The sequence below is a fragment of the Mesitornis unicolor genome, unplaced genomic scaffold (assembly GCF_000695765.1).
Source record: "Mesitornis unicolor isolate BGI_N332 unplaced genomic scaffold, ASM69576v1 scaffold25609, whole genome shotgun sequence".
In the NCBI taxonomy this organism is placed as follows: domain Eukaryota; kingdom Metazoa; phylum Chordata; class Aves; order Mesitornithiformes; family Mesitornithidae; genus Mesitornis; species Mesitornis unicolor.
The window spans coordinates 2,994-3,536 of record NW_010206911.1 but is presented as its reverse complement, the minus strand read 5'-3'; the positions used below and the strand labels follow the sequence as shown (position 1 = coordinate 3,536).

General features: G+C 64.8%; 1 protein-coding gene across 1 annotated transcript in view; it reads right to left on the bottom strand.

Moving 5' to 3' along the window:
* LOC104546541 (insulin receptor-related protein-like) overlaps window positions 1–543 on the bottom strand; it is a gene marked incomplete at both ends in the record, with an annotated part of 4,246 nt that overhangs the window by 981 nt on the left and 2,722 nt on the right. Inside the window, 3 exons of the mRNA XM_010191957.1 lie at window positions 5–98; window positions 208–350; window positions 441–535. Coding sequence (XP_010190259.1) covers window positions 5–98; window positions 208–350; window positions 441–535 — 332 coding nt within the window. The remainder of the gene's footprint in view (window positions 1–4; window positions 99–207; window positions 351–440; window positions 536–543) is intronic.

Sequence of the window (543 nt, the reverse complement as noted above, 5' to 3'; positions counted from 1 at the left end):
GGACAAGGAGACGAGGGCAAAGGAGTGCTTGATCTTCAGGAAGCCCGTGATGGTCTCGATCAGCCCCAGGCTCCTCTGCAGCTCCGAGGCCAGGTTATCTGGGGACAACCCACCCCCTCAATTCACCCCGCGAGGGAAAAGACCCCCAAAACGTCCACCCCCAGCACCCCACGCTGGGACACTGGGGGTCCCCGGGGCGGCACTCACAGCCCCGTCGGATGTTGAGGATGAGGTTGCCCTCCACGAGGGTGCAGCCCCCCAGCTCCTGCGCCGCCCGCGTGGAGTCGATGGTCTTGGTGCCCACCTTGCACTCCTTGGGGCACAGCCCCTCGCACTTGTGGCAGAAGATGCTGCGGGCCGTGACGTGGACGTGAGCATCGTGCCAAGGGGGGTGACACCAGGGATGTCGTGTTGTGTCCAACCCCCCTACCCTCCAATACCTGCTCTCGTTCCTGGTGTAGCCCGAGGGGCACTCGGAGAGGCACTGCCGCTGGTGGATGACGAATTTGGAGGCGTCGCGGGGGTTGTCGGAGACCTTGCGGA